A 20,032-nucleotide genomic window follows, 5' to 3' on the forward strand; every position below is an offset into this window, starting at 1 on the left:
AGTAGTGTAGTGTGTAGTAGTTGAGTGTATAGTGTATAGTGTAGTGTATAGTGTAGTGTATAGTGTAGTAGTGTATAGTGTAGTAGTGTATAGTGTAGTGTATAGTAGTGTAGTGTGTAGTAGTGTAGTGTATAGTAGTGTAGTGTATAGTAGTGTATAGTGTAGTGTATAGTGCAGTGTACAGTGTAGTGTAGTAGTGTATAGTGTAGTTTAGTAGTGTGTAGTGTATAGTATAGTGGTGTATAGTGGTGTATAGTAGTGTAGTGTAGAGTAGTGCAGTGTATAGTAGTGTAGTGTATAGTGTAGTAGTGTATAGTGTAGTGTATAGTAGTGTAGTGTGTAGTGTAGTGTATAGTGTAGTGTATAGTAGTGTAGTGTAGTGTATAGTAGTGTATAGTGTAGTGTATAGTGTAGTGTATAGTGTAGTGTATAGTGTAGTGTATAGTGTAGTGTATAGTGTATAGTAGTATATAGTGTAGTGTTTAGTGTAGTGTATATTGGAGTGTATAGTAGTGTATAGTAGTGTGTAGAGTAGTGTATAGTGTAGTGTATAGTGTAGTGTATAGTAGTGTATAGTGTAGTGTATAGTGTAGTAGTGTATAGTAGTGTATTGTATAGTGTAGTGTATAGTGTAGTGTATAGTAGTGTATAGTGTAGTAGTCTATAGTGTAGTGTATAGTAGTGTAGTGTATAGTGTAGTGTATAGTGGAGTGTATAGTAGTGTATAGTGTAGTGTATAGTGTAGTGTATAGTGTTGTGTATAGTAGTATAGAGTAGTGTATAGTGTAGTGTATAGTGTAGTGTATAGTAGTGTAGTGTATAGTAGTGTAGGGGTGTTAGAGAGAGAGCCCGTTATGCATGGCAGCCTATGGTAAACAAACACAGTAGGCGGGGCTACATGTGTGCACAAGCAGGTGCCCTCTGCGACGTCCGCGCCAGACACCCTGGGGGGTCGATTCGGTCGTTATGATCCCCCGGGGCCCCACCCTTCAGGGAGGGGTTGGGTATAAAAGGGGATTGTATCGAAGGGCTCGGGAGTGATGTTTAGCTAAAGAAGAGGAGGCGGAAGACGTCTGAGATAGAGCCCTGGACTCCCCCTGGTACGCCGTCCTTATCAGGACCGCGCAGGCTCGAGCCAGTGGCGTGGTACCAGAGCCAGAGCCAGTGCTGGTCTGGACTCTGGGTACCGGGCCCGACTGACCAGTGTCGGGCCAAGATAGCCTCCCCTAGCCCATTAGTGGAGGACTCAGAGGCAGGCTAGGGTTAGCTAGAGAGGTGTGTCCTCAGATAGACGGGTGAGGGGGCCGATACCCCCTCAAATGTGTATGTCACAACGTTGGTGTTAAATAAACAAGTGTGCCTCCAACTCCGGTGTGAACGAGTCGTGAGCGTTACTACATCTGGCGTCAGAAGTGAAACAAAGTACGAACATGGATACACGCCGGACGACTCGAGTCGGAGTACCAGGGGCGGAGGACACCGCTGCAGTCGGAGGGCCCGAGATGGCTGAAGATGCCATCGAGCAGCCGGGGCTGGGTGCATCCACGCCACAGCAGCTGGAGGAAGGGGAGCCGTCGACGGAGGGGCTGAGGCAGGCGCACGCGAAGCTGGCCGAGCTGCTGTACGCCGCAGCCGCCATGCTCGACAACATCACGCGGCTGGGGGCTGCGGGACCGCCACGAGGCGACAGCAGCCAACGACCACAGCGCCTTCCCGCCATTTCAACGGAGCAACATTTTGAAACTCCCGCCATCGCCGCAGCTGCTGTTGAGGGCGTGGCCGCTCTAAGCATCGCGTCCAACGGCGGGAGTACAGTGCCTGCCGCGTCACCACGGGTGCGACCGGCGATGCCATCGCTGGTTCGTGCCGACGCTGAGTTGAGTGAGGCGGACGAGGGAGTGCGTTCTTCCTCTGCAGCCGCTGCCTTACATCAGCGGCTACCTCCACTCAAGGAATTTGTGGGCGAGGATGGCGACTGGGGCGGCTTCCAGCGGCGCTTCCTCGCTCACCAGGAGATGGCACAGTGGACAGACGCCGAGGCTCTCCGCGCGCTGCCAGCACTTCTCGACAGCGACGCCCTCGCCACTCTAACATCGGCTTCGAAGGAGAGGCGCTCCACGCTGCGGAAGGCGATGCAGGTGCTGTCGGCGGTATATGGTCCACCATCGGACTGTCGCCAACTCTTTTACGATCGCCAGCGGGGGACGAAGGAGTCGCCCCTGGCGTACCGCACAAGCCTCCTGGCACTGGCGAAGGAGGCCTTTCCACGAATGGATGACGAGGGTGTCGACGCCATGGTGACAGAGAAGATACTTTTGCTGGCGGACGACTTAGACATCGTCATTGTCGCACAGGACGATGCAGAGATGTGCTCCCTCCAAGCGGCCCGTCTCCTCCACGCAAACCTGTCCTCTCAACGACGGAAGGCCAGCAAGGCGGCGAGCGGGCGCGCCGTCGCTGCGGCCACCCTCCCGGCGGAAGAGGTTTGCGCCATCAACCATCGACGGCAGCACGGAGCGGGAGCGCGGGAGGACCGGGCCGGTTCAAGCCGTCTACAACGTCCATCGTCGCCACCAGCGCTTCCACGCTGTTATAACTGCGGCATCCGGGGCCACGTCGCCTCGGGGTGCCGCTCTCCTCGGCAGCGCGGAACGACACCTCAACGGGACGCCGGCCCTCGTCACAAGCTCCACCATCATAATCCGGCGAGTCGCGGCACCCCTCATGTTTGGCCCACGCACACGCCCGTCACACACTCGAACACCGCAGCGAAGGGGGGGCAAATATCGCGTACCATGGCACCAACACGCACCGCTCTGGGTACTCACATTGAACCCAGCCAGTGGTCCGTGTTGGCCCATCGGGTTGTAGCCGCGTCATCGGGGTCGTCGGCCGTTGTGGGTCACATCGATGGGGTCGAGGTGCGCATCCTGGTCGATACAGGAGCATCGGCGACCATTATTTCGGAGTTGATTTATAACATTCTCCCTGCCCAGAGCCGTCCTTTGATGCCTGTTAATGTGCCATTCTTTGCTGCTAACGGGGGTTCACTTGGCATCATCGGACAAATTCGAGCCCAAATTTGTGTCGGGGATATTAAATTATCTGGGCCGATTTTTGTTTCCTCCTCGCTGGCGGTTCCGTGCCTGCTGGGGACGGATTTCCTGGCCAAAATGCCGATTAGGATATTAATCGACCAGGGATGCATTGAGCTCCCATCGGGCCGACGCATGGCGTTTTTGCCATCCCCCGCTACGAGCCGGACGGCGTTCGCGACGGTGCCGGCGTTCGTAGATAGAACGGTGCGCGTTCCTCCGGGGGCGCAAATGTTAATTCCTTTGAGACTTCGGCGGCCCTTCGCTAAGGGCATTGGGGCTCAAGGGGTTTTGCTGGGACCGTCTAGGGCCGGGGTCAGTGGACCTAATTTACTCCCGGCCCAGACCATAGTGAGAGGGGATGGAGAACCCTTCATCGCGGTCCTCAATGTGGGCTCGCAGACGGTGGTGGTCCCACAGGGGACCGTGCTTGCTCACGCAACGCCGGTGCCCTGTGAGGAACCCGTCGCGAGTCATGTCGGCGCTGCCCCTGCACCGCGACCACATTCAGACAGCGATGAAGGGTGGCTCGAGGCGCTTTGCGCGGGATCGACGGACCTGTCAAATTTAGAGCGCCAACGTCTTAAGACACTACTGAGGGAATTTTCCGACGTTTTCAGTCGGGATAAATACGATTTGGGCTGCACTCATCTGCTGCGTCACCATATTGATACGGGTGACAGCGCGCCAATACGCCAAAATCCTTTTCGGTTGAGTCCCGCCGAAAAGGACCATGTCAAATCGGCTGTTGATGACATGCTAGCCGCCGACATAATTTCTCCCTCCAACAGCCCTTGGGGAGCGCCGATCGTCCTGGTTAAGAAGCAGGACGGTTCGTTGCGGTTTTGCGTTGACTTTCGGCGCCTTAATAAAATTACGGTTGCCGACGCATACCCGCTCCCACGGATGGACGAATCGCTTGACGCCTTGGCGGGAGCGCGATTCTTCTCCACATTGGACTTACTTTCGGGATTCTGGCAGCTTCCTCTGGACGATGATTCAAAGCCTAAAACTGCTTTCCGTACTCCGCACGGCCTGTTTCAATTCAACCGGTTGCCGATGGGCTTACACTCAGCGCCGGCAACTTTCCAGCGGTTGATGGAATTGGTTTTGGCTGGATTGCAATGGGAGTCGTGCCTGATTTATTTGGATGACGTCATTGTCTTTGGCAAAACTTTTGAGGAACATCTCCAGAGGTTGCGGGCGGTTTTCCTAAAGATGCGGGCTGCTAATTTGAAATTTAAGCCCCAAAAATGCCATTTGTTACGCGAGTCGGTGCGTTATTTGGGGCACATCGTGGGGCGCTCAGGTATTTCTACCGATCCCGCCAAAACGCAGTGTGTAAGCTCCTGGCCGACTCCCACCTCAGTGGGAGAGGTTAGGAGTTTTATTGGGTTTGCGTCGTATTATAGACGCTTCGTCGCTAATTTTGCGACTATCGCCAAACCCCTACATGCTTTAACATCTAAAGGGGTTCGGTTTTGCTGGGGTCAGGAGGAGGAGGCTGCTTTTTGCTCCCTTCGGGATGCTTTGGTAAACGCTCCTCCCCTGATTTACCCTGATTTTTCAAAACCGTTCTTGCTCGACACCGATGCGAGCAACACGGGTATTGGGGGCGTGCTCTCCCAGGTGGTTGACGGCGTGGAACATGTGGTTGCGTACGGCAGTCGGGTGTTGTCTCCAGCGGAGCAACGGTATTGTGTCACCCGTAGGGAACTGTTGGCAATTGTCCATTTCGTCCAACAGTATCGCCCATATCTGTACGGTCGGCATTTCACCGTCCGCACAGATCATGCGGCACTGCAGTACGCCCTGAGGGTTCAACAGCCATCGGGACAATTGTCCCGATGGTTGGAGGTCCTCCAGGATTACGATTTCCAAACCACATACCGTAAGGGCGTTCGCCACACCAACGCGGACGCTCTGTCACGCTTGCCAACCACCTCCGAGTGTGCATGCCTCCTGGGGTCTGGACGTTGCAGGCCTCCAGGGGACACATCGGTACCTGTCTTGGCGGCCGCCAACGACGACGATGCAATGGTTCCTAATTCGATCGAACAGCAGGGCAAAGATTCCCTGTTTGGGTTGCCCGTCATTGAATGGGGGCGCCTCCAGATGGAGGATGTCTCCCTCCTCGGGTGGCGACGTCGCGTTGGCGGTGCGGCGGGGGGAAAAAGTGGTGGTTCCGACGCATGGGAAATGTGCCAAGGTCTGCTAATGCATTGGGACGGGAAGTCATGTCGACATCGGCTGGTTGTCCCTACTGGGTTGCGGGGTAGGGTGGTATGGGCCGCTCATGAGCGCCTCCTACACCTGGGGACCCAAAAGACTCTCGCCTTGCTGCAACTTGATTTTTACTGGCCTGGCATGACGAGGGATGTGGGGGATTTGTTGGGATCGTGCCCTCAATGTGCACAACGCAAACCGCCGGCACGGGAGTCTAACCCGCCCTTGCAATCGATCAAAGTGTCCAGGATAAACGAGCTGGTCGCTCTGGACATTTTGGGACCATTCCCCGCCACCCCCAGAGGGAATAGATATTTGTTGACGGGTGTCGAGTATTTTACACGCTGGCCTATGGCCTGGCCTTTGGCCAACCAGTCGGCAGCAGCCATCGTGGAGGCCTTTGTTCAGGGTTATGTCCTGGACAAAGGTGCTCCGGAGAGGCTGCTGACCGACCAGGGCAGAAATTTTTCCGGTAAACTACTCAGACAAGTCTGCGATCTCCTGGGCACAAAGAAAATTCGGACCTCCCCATATCACCCACAAACTGACGGGATGGTCGAACGTTTGCATCGCACCATCTCGTCCATGTTATCACAACAAGTTTCGGACTCGCAAACGGATTGGGACCTACAAATTCAGGGGGTCTTGGCGGCGTACCGGATGGCACCCCATGCGGCTACGGGGTTTTCTCCCTTTTACCTTATGTACGGCCGAGAACCAGACCCGCCTGTTCGTGCCCAGTTGCGGATCCCCGTGCCGCAGGGAAAAACTAATCTGGCTGACCACGTTAAATTTAATCTGGACAAATTGACCGAGGCACGGGATGCTGCAATGCAAAACTCTGACCTCCGTCAGAAGGCAAATGAGCGCCTCAGATTGAGTCGAGCGCACATGCTGCAGTGGAAGCCGGGGGACAAGGCATGGTTGCACTGCCCCCAGGTGCCACTGGCAACCTCCTCTAAACTTGTGCGGCCGTGGCGGGGCCCTGTGGAAGTGGTGGAGGTGTTACGTCCGCAGTGCGTGCGCATCAAGTGGGGGAAGCGGCGATGGTTCGTGCACCCCTCCAGATTAAAACCCTTCGCTGCGGTTCACAACCCCACTTCACACGCGCGTGGCCAAACATGTGGGGGGTCGGCCGACTTGCTGGGTCCGTCTCCGTCGCTCTCACCTAATGCCTTGCCGGCTGTGCCACCTTCAGGAGCATCAGGAGTGACGGGCTCACGCCCGATCACCCCTCCTGCGGATGCCGAGGGTCACGCGGAGTCAGAGGAATGCTCACCTCAAGACGGACAGTCGCCACCTGATTGTCCGCCACGCGGGGTTACCCCGTGTGAGGGGCCCGCTGCAAGGACGCGCGCTAAAATGCGCAAACTGTTGTGAGGCCGGAAAATGTGTACATAGCTGTTGTGTTTATTGGGTGTTGTGTGGATGGTGTGTTTCCCGCTCCTCGGATGTACATATGCTGGGTTCACCGTTTGTTGTGTGTGCGGGGTGGGTTCCCTGCTGGTTGTATATAAGCTGTTTTTTTTACGGAATTCGTATTTATTCGGGGGGGTGCGTCGGGTTGTTTCTCATCTTGTTGTTGCGTTCTTGTTCTGGTTCCTGTTATTGTTCAAAAATAGTGAGGCACACGCGCGGTCAGGGGGTGAAGGCACCTTTATTGTCAAATTTTTGTATGTTGGCAGCCGGGACGGCTGCATGCTATGCGGGGGGGAGTGATGTAGGGGTGTTAGAGAGAGAGCCCGTTATGCATGGCAGCCTATGGTAAACAAACACAGTAGGCGGGGCTACATGTGTGCACAAGCAGGTGCCCTCTGCGACGTCCGCGCCAGACACCCTGGGGGGTCGATTCGGTCGTTATGATCCCCCGGGGCCCCACCCCTCAGGGAGGGGTTGGGTATAAAAGGGGATTGTATCGAAGGGCTCGGGAGTGATGTTTAGCTAAAGAAGAGGAGGCGGAAGACGTCTGAGATAGAGCCCTGGACTCCCCCTGGTACGCCGTCCTTATCAGGACCGCGCAGGCTCGAGCCAGTGGCGTGGTACCAGAGCCAGAGCCAGTGCTGGTCTGGACTCTGGGTACCGGGCCCGACTGACCAGTGTCGGGCCAAGATAGCCTCCCCTAGCCCATTAGTGGAGGACTCAGAGGCAGGCTAGGGTTAGCTAGAGAGGTGTGTCCTCAGATAGACGGGTGAGGGGGCCGATACCCCCTCAAATGTGTATGTCACAACGTTGGTGTTAAATAAACAAGTGTGCCTCCAACTCCGGTGTGAACGAGTCGTGAGCGTTACTACAGTAGTATAGAGTAGTGTATAGTGTAGAGTATAGTGTATAGTAGTGTATAGTGTATTAGTGTATAGTGTAGTGTATAGTGTAGTAGTGTATAGTGTAGTGTATAGTAGTGTAGTGTATAGTGTAGTGTATAGTGGAGTGTATAGTGGAGTGTATAGTAGTGTATAGTGTAGTGTATAGTGTAGTGTATAGTAGTATAGAGTAGTGTATAGTGTAGTGTATAGTAGTGTAGTGTATAGTGTAGTGTATAGTAGTGTAGTGTATAGTAGTGTAGTGTATAGTGTAGTGTATAGTGTAGTGGAGTGTATAGTAGTGTAGTGTATAGTGTAGTGTATAGTAGTGCAGTGTATAGTAGTGTAGTGTATAGTAGTGTAGTGTATAGTGTAGTGTATAGTAGTGTAGTGTATAGTGTAGTGTAGTGTATAGTGTAGTGTATAGTGTAGTGTATAGTGTAGTGTATAGAGTATAGTGTAGTGTATAGTGTAGTGTATAGTGTAGTAGTGTATAGTGTAGTGTATAGTGTAGTGTATAGTGAAGTGTAGTGTAAAGTAGTGTATAGTGTAGTGTATAGTGTAGTAGTGTATAGTGTAGTGTATAGTGTAGTGTATAGTGTAGTGTATAGTGTAGTGTATAGTGTAGTGTACAGGGGGACACGGGGAGACGCGGACGCGAAGCTACAGAAGGCAGTCATTCAAGTTCAGTGTTTGTTTTTACATTTTATTTTCTCTGTTTACGCACGCGAGTGTGTGTGCATTTGTACGTGTGTGTGTCTGTGTACGTGTGTGTGCGTGTCAGTGTGTGCGTCTGTGTGTGTGTCTGTGTTTGTCTGTGTGTCACTGTGTGTGTGTCTGTGTGTGTGTCTCTGTGTTTGTCTGTGTGTCTGTGTCTCTGTGTGTGTCTGTGTGTATGTGTCTCTGTATGTGTCTGTGTCTCTGTGTGTGTGTCTGTGTGTGCCTCTGTGTCTGTGTGTATGTGTCTGTGTGTGTGTCTCTGTGTCACTGTGTGTGTGTGTCTGTGTGTGTGTGTCTCTGTGTGTAGATGATCTCCCAAGCGAAATGCTGAGGGTGGCGTTAGTGCACAGACTGCCCTATATGACATCATAACAACAGTCTGGACCACTGGACCGGTTCCGCTGGACTGGAAGGATGCCCTGGTGGTCCCCCTCTTTAAGAAGGGGGACCGCACAGACTGTAACAACTACAGGGGCATCTCACTCCTCAGTGTGCCGGGAAATGTCCTGGCAAGGATTATTCAACATCGCCTTGCTAGGCACGCTGAGAAGAGGCTTGCGGAGCCCCAATGCGGTTTCAGGAAAGGGCGGTCCTGCACAGATGCCATATTTTCTGTCCGTCTGCTACAGCAGAGGTGTAGGGAATTCCAAAAAGACCTACATCTCTGCTTTATTGACCTGGTCAAGGCCTATGATACCATCAGTAGGCCTGGGCTCTGGGTAGTTATTCGTGCTTTCGGAGTCCCTGACCCTCTGCTCACGATCATTAAGGACCTTCATGATGGTGAGCGGGCCCGGGTAAAACTACGTGGCCGGGAGTCGGAGCCTTTCCCTGTACACCTTGGGGTGCGACAGGGATGTCCTCTGGCTCCCACATTATTTAACATCTATTTTGACTGCGTAGTTCGTGAAGCCTTCAATAGCTGTACCGGGGGAATTTCCATTTGGTACAGATATAATGGGAGGCTGATCGACGCCCGGGTGCGATCAAGGGATGGCTCCCTAGTGGTCAACCACGTTATGTATGCCGATGATTTGGTAATAGCTGCTCATTCAGAAGAGGAGTTGGAGACGCTGCTGCTGAGACTGGAGCGTGCCTTACCATCAGCCCCACCAAAACTAAGCACCTGCCTGGGTATTTTGTACCATCAGACACTCCACCCCCACAACTCCCAATCGGTGATGGGGCAGTTGTGGAGAGAGTGGAGAGTTTCCCATACCTGGGCAGTGTGCTTATGACCGGCTCCAGTTAATCAGCAGAGGTCTCACTCTGAATCAGTCGAGCGGCAATATCTTTTCATCGGTTGCGTAACACTGTGTGGAAGCTACCTGGTCTGTCGCTCCGCACGAAGCTTCAGGTCTTCTCGGCCACGGTCATTCTCTCCCTTCTCTACGCTTGCGAAACGTGGACCCCCCTAATGAAGCATCTTCACCGGTTGGAAACATTTAGGCTGGCCTGCCTACGATCCATCCTGGGTTTAACCTGCAGGCTGGATTGTGTGAGGAGCTCACAAATCCTTGAAAGATCTGGGCAAAGTCCCATCGGTGAGCTCTTCCGGCAGGCAAGGCTGCGTTGGCTGGGTCATGTAGCCCGCATGCCCAGCCACCGCATGCCTAAACAGCTTTTGTTCGGCCGGATCGAGGGGGCTAAACGGGCGTGGCATGGGCTAGAGAAGAGATGGAGTGACGTGGTACCGGAGGACGTGGAGCTGAGTGGACTTGCCGATGACTGGTACCAGCGGTGTCAAGATCGGCTTCTGTGGAAGAGGCTCGTGAAGGACGCTACTGGGCAGTTGGAGGCAGTCGCCCTCCAACAACAACGGTGGGCGGAGGAGCGACGCTCACAACAACGAGCGGAGCGCCGGGTGGCTAAAGCACAGCAAGTTGGCACAGTAGGGGGCACAGGTGGTGCATCAGCCAGTCATCTCGGTCATCTCGGTCAGTCGACCCGTGGCACCTGCTGGGTCTGCCCCGTGACCTCCTGCCAGCGGGCGTTCGACACTTCACGTGGCCTCAAGGTGCACTTGGCCTGGCACAAGCGTCGTGGTGACGTCAACGCCACTTAGTGGCGAATGGCGGTTGTTGTTGTTGTATGTCTGTATGTGTCTCTGTGTGTGTCTGTGTGTCTGTGTGTGTGTGTCTGTGTGTGTGTGTGTGTGTCTGTGTCTGTATGTGTCTGTGTGTGTCTGTGTCTGTATGTGTCACTGTGTGTGTGTATGTCTGTCTGTGTGTGTCTGTATGTGTGTGTGTCTGTATGTGTCTCTGTATGTGTCGGTGTCTGTGTCTGCGTGTGTGTCTGCGTGTGTCTGTGTGTGTGTGTGCGTGTGTCTGTATGTGTGTCTGTGTGTGTGTCTGTGTGTGTCTGTGTGTGTGTGCATGTGTGTCTGTGTGTGTCTGTGTGTGTCTGTGTGTGTGTCTGTGTGTGTCTGTGTGTGTGTCTGTGTGTGTGTCTGTGTGTGTCTGTGTATGTGTGTGTGTGTCTGTGTGTGTGTGTTGCGTGTTTATTTTAAAATAAAGACGACAAAAGATGAAGACGCGATGACAAACAACGAAACAATGTAGAGCTCGCACGGGCCGTGACGTCACAATGCCAGAGGGCCGTGACGTCACAATGCCAGAGGGCCGTGACGTCACAATGCCAGAGGGCCGTGACGTCACAATGCCAGAGGGCCGTGTCGTTAACTATTACCGCTCCTACTGCTGCTGCTACTACTGCTGCGACTACTGCTGCTACTATGACGACGACTACTGCTTCATATCCTGCTTCATATAGAACTACAGAGACAAGGATCTCTCCCCCCCCCCACCTTTTTATCCACCCACTCATTAATTCAATCACTCACCCACACACTCACCCACCCACTCACTCGCCCACTCACTCACCCACTCACTCACCCAGTCACTCACCCACTCACCCACCAACTCACCCACCAACTCACCCACCAACTCACCCACTCACTCACCCACTCACCCAGTCACTCACCCACCCACTCATCGACCCACCCACTCACTCACCCACTCACTCAACCACACACCCACCCACTCACTCACTCACTCACCCACCCACCCAGTCACTCACCCAGTCACTCACTCACCCACACACCCACCCACTCACACACTCACTCACCCACTCACCCACTCACTCACCCAGTCACTCACTCACACACCCACCCACCCACCCACTCATCGACCCACCCACTCACTCAACCACCCACTCACTCACTCACCCACCCACCCACCCACTCACCCACCCAACCACTCACCCACCCAGTCACTCACCCACTCACCCACCCAACCACTCACCCACCCAGTCACTCACCCACTCATACAATCACTCACCCACTCACCCACTCACTCACCCACTCACTCACCTACTCACTCACTCACCCACTTACTCACTCAACAACAACAACCGCCATTCGCCACTAAGTGGAAGTGACGTCACCACGACGCTTGTACCAGGCCATGTGCACCTTGAGGCTACCACGTGAAGTGTCGAACGCCCGCTGGCAGGAGGTCACGGGGCAGACCCAGGTGCCACGGGTCGACTGACCGAGATGACCGAGATGACTGGCTGATGCACCACCTGTGCCCCCTACTGTGCCAACTTGCTGTGCTTTAGCCACCCGGCGCTCCGCTCGTTGTTGTGAGCGTCGCTCCTCCGCCCTCCGTTGTTGTTGGAGGGCGACTGCCTCCAGCACACCACCATCCACACCCACCACACCCCACGATACCCACGACACACACCACACCATACCCCACCCACCCCACCACCCCCCACACTCAAATACGCCCCACCCACCACACACACCCACCCACCCCACCCACCACACACTCCACCCACCCTACCCACCACACACTCTACCCACCACACTCAACTACCCACCCAACCCACCACCCCCACCACACCACACACCCACCCACCCCACACCCCACACCCACCACACCACACACACCCCACCCACCCACCCACACCCTACACACACCCCACCCACCCCACACACCCACCCCACACCCCACACCCACCACACCACACACACCCCACCCACCCACACCCTACACACACCCCACCCACCCCACACACCCACCCACACCACACACACCCCACCCAACCACCCACCCACACCACACCACACCCACCGCCCACTTAACCGTCGCTCGCTCCGTACACCTCCAATCTTCCCCCGGCAAACTCCCCCTCCCCCTCCCTCCCCTCCCCCTCCTCCCCCTCCCCCCCTCCTCCTCCCCCTCAGAGCACGTGGCCGCGAGGCTGTTGGCCAGCGCGTGCCGCTTGACGTGCTTCTTGAGGTCCGAGGCCTGCCGGAACGCCCGTCCACACTCACTCACTCACTCACCCACTCACCCACACACTCACTCACCCACTCACCCACACACTCACTCACCCACTCACTCACTCAATCACCCAGTCACTCACCCACTCACTCACTCACTCACCCAGTCACTGACCCATACACTCACTCACTCACCCACTCACCCACACACTCACTCACTCACTCAATCACCCAGTCACTCACCCACTCACTCACACACCCACCCACTCACTCACCCACTCACTCACTCACTCACCCAGTCACTGACCCATACACTCACTCACTCACCCACTCACTCACTCACTCACTCACCCAGTCACCCAGTCACTCACCCACTCACTCACACACCCACCCACTCACTCACTCACCCACTCACTCACTCACTCACCCAGTCACTGACCCATACACTCACTCACCCACTCACTCACTCACCCAGTCACCCAGTCACTCACCCACTCACTCACACACCCACCCACTCACTCACTCACCCACTCACTCACTCACCCAGTCACTGACCCATACACTCACTCACTCACTCACCCACACACTCACCCACACACCCACCCACACACTCACCCACCCACTCACCCACCCACTCACTCACTCACTCACTCACTCACTCACCCACTCACCCACTCACTCACTCACCCACCCACTCACTCACCCACTCACTCACTCACTCACTTACCCACTCACTCACTCACCCACTCACTCACTCACCCACTCACTCACTCACCCACTCAGCCACTCATCCACCCACTCACTCACTCACTCACTCACCCACTCACTCACACACCCACCCACTCACTCACTCACCCACTCACTCACTCACCCAGTCACTGACCCATACACTCACTCACTCACTCACCCACACACTCACCCACACACCCACCCACACACTCACCCACACACCCACCCACACACTCACCCACCCACTCACCCACCCACTCACTCACTCACTCACCCACTCACCCACTCACTCACTCACCCACCCACTCACTCACCCACTCACTCACTCACTCACTTACCCACTCACTCACTCACCCACTCACTCACTCACTCACTTACCCACTCACTCACTCACCCACTCACTCACTCACCCACTCACTCACTCACCCACTCAGCCACTCATCCACCCACTCACTCACTCACTCACTCACCCACTCACTCACTCACTCACTCACTCACCCACCCACCCACTCACCCACTCACCCACTCACTCACCCATTCACCCACCCATCCACTCACCCACCCACCCATCTATCCACCCACCCCACACCCAACCACCCACCCACACCACACCACACACACCGCCCACTCAACCGTCGCTCGCTCCGTACACCTCCAATCTTCCCCTGGCAAACTCCCCCTCCCCTCCCTCCCCCTCCTCCCCCTCCCCCTCCCCCCCTCCTCCTCCCCCTCAGAGCACGTGGCCGCGAGGCTGTTGGCCAGCGAGTGCCGCTTGACGTGCTTCTTGAGGTCCGAGGCCTGCCGGAACGCCCGTCCACACTCACTCACTCAGTCACCCACTCACCCACACACTCACTCACCCACTCACTCACTCAATCACCCAGTCACTCACCCACTCACTCACACACTCACCCACTCACTCACTCACCCAGTCACCCAGTCACCCAGTCACTCACCCACTCACTCACTCACCCAGTCACTGACCCATACACTCACTCACCCACACACTCACCCACACACCCACCCACACACTCACCCACCCACTCACCCACCCACTCACTCACCCACTCACCCACTCACTCACTCACCCACCCACTCACTCACCCACTCACTCACTCACTTACCCACTCACTCACTCACCCACTCACTCACTCACCCACTCACCCACTCACTCACTCAGCCACTCATCCACCCACCCACTCACTCACTCACTCACCCACCCACCCACTCACCCACTCACTCACCCATTCACCCACCCATCCACTCACCCACCCACCCATCTATCCACCCACCCCACACCCACCACTCACACCACACAACACCACACACACCGCCCACTCAACCGTCGCTCGCTCCGTACACCTCCAATCCTCCGCCGGCAAACTCCCCCTCCCCCTCCCCCCCCTCCCCCCCCTCCCCCCCCTCCTCCTCCCCCTCAGAGCACCTGGCCGCGAGGCTGTTGGCCAGCGCGTGCCGCTTGACGTGCTTCTTGAGGTCCGAGGCCTGCCGGAACGCCCGTCCGCACTCTCCGCAAGCGTGGGGCCTCTCCTCCGAGTGGATCATCACGTGGGTCTTGAGGTTGCACGACAGCGAGAAGGCCTTCCCGCACACGTGGCACCTGTGCGGCTTCTCCCCCGTGTGCGTTCGCAGGTGCGTCTTCAGGCTCGTGGGGTAGTTGAAAATCTTGTCGCAGACGTGGCAACCGTAGGGCTTCTCCCCCGTGTGCGTGCGCATGTGGATCTTCAGGCTGGTGGCGCACACGTAGGTCTTCTCGCACACGGAGCACATGTAGGGCTTCTCGCCCGAGTGGGTGCGCATGTGCGACTTGAGGTTGGACGCCCCGCCGAAGCTCTTCCCGCACACCGTGCACTCGTGACGGGGCACGCCGGTAGTCCCCCCTGCCGCCCCTTCGCCGTGAGTCCCGGCGTGCTCACGGAGCTCGGAGGCCGTCGCGAAGGCTTCACCGCACACGGAGCAAGGCCGCGGTTTCCTCTCCGCGCCGGTACCACCACCGCCGGCACCACCACCGGCACCAGCGTGGCTCTTGAGGTGCCGCTTGAGCTTGGACGAGCAGGCGAACGCCTTCCCGCACGACGGACACTCGTAGGGCCGCTCGCCCGTGTGCGCCCGGGCGTGCTCCTTGAGCTTGGAGGCGCTGGCGTAGGCCTTTTCGCACAGCGCGCACTTGTGCGGGCGCTCGCCCGTGTGCGCCATCGTGTGCATCTGCAGGCTCACCAGCTGGATGAACGACTTGTCGCACAGCGAACAGCGGTGCGGGCGTTCCCCCGTGTGCGTCTTGGAATGCACCTTCAGGTTCGACGAGCAAGCGTAGGTTTTGCCGCACTCGCCGCACCGGTGCGGCCTGTTGCCGGTGCCGGTGCCGGCGGCTTCGCGAGGCCCTCGCGGTGCCGTCGGGCGGCCGACGGAGCCGGGCCGGCGTCCTGGACGTCGCCTGCCGGAGCCGTCGGAGGCTCCGTCGTGAGTCTTCTGATGCTTCCGCATGTTGCCCTTGTACTCGGACTTGTACGGGCAGCGCTCGCACTGGTGCACCTTGCGCCGGGGCGGCCGCGAGTGCAGCTGCAGGTGCACACGCAGCCCGTGGCGCTTGGGGAAGTCGCGGGCGCACACCGGGCAGGGGTGTCGCTCGGAGGGGGGCGGGGCGGGGGAGGAGGAGGGGGGATTGGCGGCTGAACGATGGAGTTGTGGGAGGGGTGAGAGGGGGTGAGAGGGGGGAGAGGGGGGAGAGGGAGGGGGGGAGGAGGAGAGGGAGGGTGGAGAGGGGAGGGGGAGGGGGGAGGGGGAGGAGAGGGAGGGAGGGAAAGATTCTCAATCACAAAGTGCGTGAGACGTTCATGCCAATCAGCTCTGCCGGGAGTCTGTGTGTGTCTGTGTGTCTGTGTGTGTGTCTGTGTGTGTGTGCCTGTGTGTGTCTGTGTGTGTGTGTCTGTGTGTGTGTCTGTGTGTCTGTGTGTGTGTCTGTGTGTGTGTGCCTGTGTGTGTCTGTGTGTGTGTGTCTGTGTGTGTCTGTGTGTGTGTGTCTGTGTGTGTGTGTCTGTGTGTGTGTGTGTCTGTGTGTGTGTGTGTCTGTGTGTGTGTGTCTGTGTGTGTGTCTGTGTGTGTGTGTGTCTGTGTGTGTGTGTCTGTGTGTGTGTGTGTGTCTGTGTGTGTGTGTGTCTGTGTGTGTGTGTCTGTGTGTGTCTGTGTGTCTGTGTGTGTCTGTGTGTGTGTCTGTGTGTCTGTGTGTGTGTCTGTGGCTGTGTGTGTGTGTGTGTCTGTGTGTGTGTGTCTGTGTCTGTGTGTGTCTGTGTGTGTGTGTCTGTGTGTGTGTGTGTCTGTGTGTGTGTCTGTGTGTGTGTGTCTGTTTGTGTGTGTGTGTCTGTGTGTGTGTCTGTGTGTGTGTGTGTGTGTGTGTCTGTGTGTGTCTGTGTGTGTGTGTCTGTGTGTGTGTGTCTGTGTGTGTCTGTGTGTGTGTGTCTGTTTGTGTGTGTGTCTGTGTGTGTGTGTGTCTGTGTGTGTGTGTGTCTGTGTGTGTGTGTGTCTGTGTGTGTGTGTGTCTGTGTGTGTGTCTGTGTGTGTGTGTCTGTGTGTGTGTCTGTGTGTGTCTGTGTGTGTGTGTGTCTGTGTGTGTGTCTGTGTGTGTGTCTGTGTGTGTGTGTCTGTGTGTATGTATGTGTCTGTGTGTGTGTGTGTCTGTGTGTGTGTGTGTCTGTGTGTGTGTGTCTGTGTGTGTGTGTCTGTGTGTGTGTGTGTCTGTGTGTCTGTGTGTGTGTCTGTGTGTGTGTGTCTGTGTGTGTGTGTCTGTTTGTGTGTGTGTGTCTGTGTGTGTGTGTGTCTGTGTGTGTGTCTGTGTGTGTGTGTCTGTGTGTGTGTCTGTGTGTGTGTGTCTGTGTGTGTGTGTCTGTGTGTGTCTGTGTGTGTGTGTGTCTGTGTGTGTGTCTGTGTGTGTGTCTGTGTGTGTGTGTGTCTGTGTGTGTGTGTGTCTGTGTGTGTGTGTGTGTCTGTGTGTGTGTGTCTGTGTGTGTGTGTCTGTGTGTGTGTGTCTGTGTGTGTGTGTCTGTGTGTATGTATGTGTATGTGTCTGTGTGTGTGTGTGTCTGTGTGTGTGTGTCTGTGTGTGTGTCTGTGTGTGTCTGTGTGTCTGTGTGTGTGTCTGTGTGTGTGTGTCTGTTTGTGTGTGTCTGTGTGTGTGTCTGTGTGTGTGTGTGTCTGTTTGTGTGTGTGTGTCTGTCTGTGTGTGTGTGTCTGTGTGTGTGTGTGTCTGTTTGTGTGTGTGTGTCTGTGTGTGTGTGTCTGTGTGTGTGTGTGTGTGTCTGTGTGTGTGTCTGAGTGTGTGTGTCTGTGTGTGTGTGTCTGTGTGTGTGTGTCTGTTTGTGTGTGTGTCTGTGTGTGTGTGTCTGTGTGTGTGTGTGTCTGTGTGTGTGTGTCTGTGTGTGTGTGTGTCTGTGTGTGTGTGTCTGTGTGTGTGTGTGTCTGTGTGTGTGTCTGTGTGTGTGTCTGTGTGTGTGTGTGTCTGTGTGTGTGTGTGTCTGTGTGTGTGTCTGTGTGTGTGTCTGTGTGTCTGTGTGTGTGTGTCTGTGTGTGTGTGTCTGTGTGTGTGTGTCTGTGTGTGTGTGTCTGTGTGTATGTATGTGTCTGTGTGTGTGTGTCTGTGTGTGTGTGTCTGTGTGTGTGTCTGTGTGTGTGTGTGTCTGTGTGTCTGTGTGTGTGTCTGTGTGTGTGTGTCTGTTTGTGTGTGTCTGTGTGTTTGTCTGTGTGTGTGTGTGTCTGTTTGTGTGTGTGTGTCTGTCTGTGTGTGTGTGTCTGTCTGTGTGTGTGTGTCTGTGTGTGTGTGTGTGTGTGTCTGTTTGTGTGTGTGTGTCTGTGTGTGTGTGTCTGTGTGTGTGTGTGTGTCTGTGTGTGTGTCTGAGTGTGTGTGTCTGTTTGTGTGTGTGTCTGTGTGTGTGTGTCTGTGTGTGTGTGTGTCTGTGTGTGTGTGTGTCTGTGTGTGTGTGTGTCTGTGTGTGTGTCTGTGTGTGTGTCTGTGTGTGTGTGTCTGTGTGCGTCTGTCTGTCTCATGTTCAAACTTGCATCTTTCATAGATTTTTAGCTCATTCATACCCCTACAATTTGTATACTTAGTTTAATTTTAACTTGATGTGGGCCCCCCCCCCCGTATTACTTTTTTACATCGTCGTCATCGTCATCATCGTCGTCATCGTCATCATCGTCGTCATCGTCGTCATCATCACCCCCCCCCCCCCTCACCGTCATCCTCCAGCGCCACCTCCACCTCCGCCAGGCTGCAGGCTGCCGCACGGCGCTGCCGAAGGCCGGCAACCACCGCTCGCAACTCCCCTCCTCGCCCCCCACCTCCACCTCGCCGTCGTCCACCACGTCGTCCACCTCCTGCTGCTCCACCTCCTCCTGCTCCACCCTCCGGGGTCACGTGGTGTCCCCACGCCGTGAGGTGTCCCGCCCGGACACGAAGGTCCATTCCCTGAGCTGAGATTTATACACACAGAGATACACACATACATACACACATACATACATACACACATACACACACACACATACACAAACACACACATACACACACACATACACACACACATACACAGACACACACACATATACACACAGACACACAAATATACACACACAGACACACATACATACACAAACACACACATACACACACACATACACACACATATACACACAGACACACAAATATACACACACATACACACACATACATACACACATACACACACAAATATACACACACATATATACACACACATACACATACAAACACACACACATACACACACACCACACACACACCACACACACACATACACACACATACACACACATACATACACACACACCACACATACACACACATACACATACACCACACATACACACATACACACACACCACACATACACACATACACACATATACACATACATACATACACAGACACACACATACACACAAATATAGACACACATACACACACCACACACACACATACACACACCACACACACATACACACACACTCCCTGAGCTGAGATTTATACACACAGACACACACACAGAGATACACACATACACACACATACACACATACACATTGAGCTGAGATTTATACACAGAGACACACACATACACACACATACACACACATACACACACCACACACACATACACACACATACACACACACACACTCCCTGGGCTGAGATGTATACACAAAGACACACACATACACACACAAATATATACATACACACACACACACTGAGCTGAGATTTATACACAGAGACACACACATACACACACACACACTCCCTGAGCTGAGATTTATACACACATACACCACACATACACACACATACACATACACACAAATATACATACACACAGACACACACATACGCAGAGACACACACATACACACACCACACGTATATATACACACAGACACACACATACACACACACATACATACACACACCACACACACATACACACACACACATACACACCACATACACACACAAATACACACATACACACACACCACACACACCACACACATACACACACATACACACACACACAGACACACACATACACACAGACACACATACACACACACATACACACACATAT

At 54.9% G+C, this 20,032-nt stretch overlaps 1 protein-coding gene across 1 annotated transcript in view; it reads right to left on the bottom strand.

The window, feature by feature from the left end:
- Nucleotides 1–14,699: 14,699 nt before the first annotated feature.
- The window catches only part of LOC144953179 (uncharacterized), a 44,573-nt gene continuing 39,240 nt past the window's right edge, over nucleotides 14,700–20,032 (bottom strand). The window contains exons 5-6 of the mRNA XM_078883738.1: nucleotides 18,606–18,842; nucleotides 14,700–16,048 (exon numbers count right to left, since the gene is read on the bottom strand). Coding sequence (XP_078739864.1) covers nucleotides 14,700–16,048; nucleotides 18,606–18,842 — 1,586 coding nt within the window. The remainder of the gene's footprint in view (nucleotides 16,049–18,605; nucleotides 18,843–20,032) is intronic.

Source organism: Lampetra fluviatilis, chromosome 72 (assembly GCF_964198595.1).
Source record: "Lampetra fluviatilis chromosome 72, kcLamFluv1.1, whole genome shotgun sequence".
Lineage (NCBI taxonomy): Eukaryota > Metazoa > Chordata > Hyperoartia > Petromyzontiformes > Petromyzontidae > Lampetra > Lampetra fluviatilis.